Here is a 3,230-nt window from a genome sequence, read left to right as displayed (position 1 = left end):
TTTTTTGTTTTTTTAGTAGAGACGGGGTTTCACCATGTTAGCCAGGATGGTCTCGATCTCCTGACCTCATGATCCGCTTGTCTTGGCCTCCCAAAGTGCTGGGATTACAGGCGTGAGCCACCGCGGCTGGCCTCGTCCTTTGTTTTTCAAGAATATTTGTACTAGGTATAGAATTCTAAGATGAAAGTTTTATTTCTTTCAGCTGTGACTTCCATCATTTTCCTTAGAGGTATAACTATCAGTCTTGTAACTACTGGTCTCTAACTACTTCTAAAACTATCTGCAGTTTTTAGCAGTTTACTCTGATGTGCCTTGGTTTGACATGTATGTGTATATGTGTGTGTCTACACACACATACACACATACGGGTATACAGCCACATATATATTTCTGTTTGCGGCTCACATAGACATAAATATATATATGTACACATATATTTCTGCTTGTGGCTTGCACATATATATACACATACATGTAGACCCACACATTTATACATATACCTGTCAACACATACACATATATATTTCTGCTTGTGGCTCTGGATAATTCTTGAATTTGTGGCCATATATCCGTCATTGAATTTGTAACATTGTCAGCCATTCTGTCTTCAAATATTGCTTATCTTAATCTATTTCACTTCTTTTGGAACTCAAATTACATGTATGTGTAAGAGCATAGGAGAATGTGTTTCATATGTCTCTTCAGTGCTTTGCTTTACTGCATTAGTTATGTTTTTCTTTTTATACTTCACTTTGGATTTTTTTTAACTTATTTTATAGTTTCCTTAATCTTGTCATCAGCTATGTCTCGTATTCTGTTAACCTATATGTTGAATTCTTAATTACTCTTATTGTGTTTAAGTTTCAGGATATCTGTTTGATTTTTTTTATTGTTTCTAATTCCCTGGCAGAATTCTCCATCTTGCCTTTTTGTTCCTTGAACCTATCAGTCAGAGTTATTTTAATCACTGTTTCTGAATAACTTGATTAGACAGATGTCCTGTGCATTTATTTCCATTTTTTTCCCCACTGGCTTTGGTGAAGTTTTGTCTTTTTGTATGCTTAGCTATTTTGTTTGACTGTCTGAGAGTTTATATGAGTATTTGAAATAATTATAGTGGTAATTTGAGATGCTAGATAATGGTATCTTCCTCCAGAGAATATTTTCTCTTGCTGCTGGAAATTGGATAGATAGGGACTGATCACTTTAATCAAACCAGGAATTGAAATGGCCTAAAGCTGAGTTTCCAGTCTTGTGAAGTCTGGACTGTCTCTTGTTATTACAGCGAGGGTATAACTCTTTAGGGTCCCAACCAAAGGTTTGGTGTGTGTACCGTGGCCCTTTCCTGGTGGGTCCTGAGCTCAAATTTGGGTCTTTTTCCCTGTTATAAAATTGCCAAAAGCTCAGCCCATCTTCTCAGGCTTCCAACCACTATGTTTGGAAATGAAATATGCCTTGAAGGGAAAAAACTGCCAAATGCTGGCCTTGCAATTTTTGCAGATCTTGGCCCCCCAGATTCTCAGTCAGAGTGCCCTCCTGATGCCTTCAAACAGATGTGTGTGTGTGCACCTGTGTTGTTGTGTACAGCTTTTCTAATTGTTTTAAATAGGAAACGGGGCTAAGAAACCTAGGTGACGTTGGTGGAAGCAGAGGTGCTGGGGACACTTACCATAGAGTAGAGCATCAAGTCCTTATCGTGAGCACAGGATCTGGTCATTATTGATGGTTAAATGGCTGGACATGCCGTGAACTCTTCTATGGCTCGGTCTTCATCTTTGAAATCACTGCATCCCTAGGACAAGTTTTCTCACCATCACGGTGTTGACAGTCCGGGCCAGATAATTCTGTGTTGTCGGGGGCTGACCTGTTCATGGTAAGATGTTTTGTAGCATGCCTGGCCTTTGCCCACTAGATGCCAGTAGGACCCTACCCCACAACTGTAGCCACTGAAAATGTCTCCAGACATTTGTACCTGTCCCCTGGGGGTCAAAATCACCCCTGGTTGAGAACCTGGCGTAATGTAAGTGGTGCTCCGATAAAGGCCATTCAACATGACTCACTATGTTGATGTTATGTTTTCTAACACTGACTTTCCTTTAAACCATAGGGTTTGAAACTGCCAAGTCTTTTGCCCTCCATGGTGCACACGTGATCTTGGCCTGCAGGAACATGGCGAGGGCGAGTGAAGCAGTGTCACGCATTTTAGAAGAATGGGTAAGCGCTTGACTGTTGTTTTTTTTTTAATTGTCAAATACACATGCCGGGCTAACCACATGGAGATTTTAGTGCAGTGTGTAAAGTTTATTGGTCTTGGAATCATGTCATTGTTTTTAAAGTCATCTTCACTTTGTTTGTTTTATGAGTGAAAGCATGAGCAAGTCCATTATTATTCACACATTTGTTTATAGTTCATTGTCAGTGTCATCTGCTTTATTAGTCAGGAGTTTGAGAATGTTTATTCGTTTAATTCATTTATTAAGAAAAATAAAACGTGGTGAACGCCCATAATTGCAACTAGGAGACTGTTATGCTTATGATTTTTAAGATAGAAAGAAGTAGGCTTTAACTCTATCTCTGATTTCTTACTTTTCTCTGTCTATATAGAAGTTGATGTTGGTATGTGTCTACTTAAATATTTATTGAGGGCTTGCATTAGCCTTGGGACCAAGGATATAGTATCAAATGAAACAGAATCCCTGCCCTCGTAGGCTTACCATCTAGGTAAGAAAAATAGACCATAATCAAGTTTACTATTTACCATAATATTAATAAATAAAGGACAGTAAAGCAAAGGAAGGCGAGGGGAGTGACAGCATGAGCATGCTGGAGTCAACAGGGAGCCTTCCAAAGTTGTCACATTTGATCTGAGACCTGAATGAAGTAGAGGTAAGCCATGCAAATGTCAAGAGAAGTACTCTCATAGCAGTGAGAATAGCATATGCAAAGGCTCAGAGGTAGGCACAGGCCTGGAGATTTCAAGGATCATCAGGGAAGCTAGTGTGAGTGTAGATGAATGGACTGGGTAGGAGAGGTGCTCTTGGAGGATGGGTGTCTGGTAGACTCTGAGATAGCGATGAGGAAGACATTAGAGGGTTTGAGCTAGAGAGTGATGTGAGCTGTTTGATTTTTGAAACGTCACTGCACTTTAGCATGAAGTCTAGGCTATGGGTGCTGGGGTCTACTGTTAAGGACAACAGACATTGCCACTGTTTTTGTAGAGCTTTCAGCCT

The 3,230-nt window shown here is 39.9% G+C and overlaps 1 protein-coding gene across 2 annotated transcripts in view; it reads left to right on the top strand.

Annotated features, from left to right (window-relative positions):
* WWOX (WW domain containing oxidoreductase) overlaps nucleotides 1-3,230 on the top strand; it is a 1,226,505-nt gene that overhangs the window by 69,774 nt on the left and 1,153,501 nt on the right. For both annotated transcript variants that reach the window (XM_011990088.1, XM_011990089.1), the window contains exon 5: nucleotides 2,108-2,214. In XM_011990088.1, coding sequence (XP_011845478.1) covers nucleotides 2,108-2,214 — 107 coding nt within the window. The remainder of the gene's footprint in view (nucleotides 1-2,107; nucleotides 2,215-3,230) is intronic.

This window comes from Mandrillus leucophaeus, unplaced genomic scaffold, assembly GCF_000951045.1.
Source record: "Mandrillus leucophaeus isolate KB7577 unplaced genomic scaffold, Mleu.le_1.0 Scaffold37, whole genome shotgun sequence".
NCBI lineage: Eukaryota > Metazoa > Chordata > Mammalia > Primates > Cercopithecidae > Mandrillus > Mandrillus leucophaeus.
Note: the sequence above shows the minus strand (reverse complement) of the source record. Positions and strands in the feature narration are given on the sequence as shown.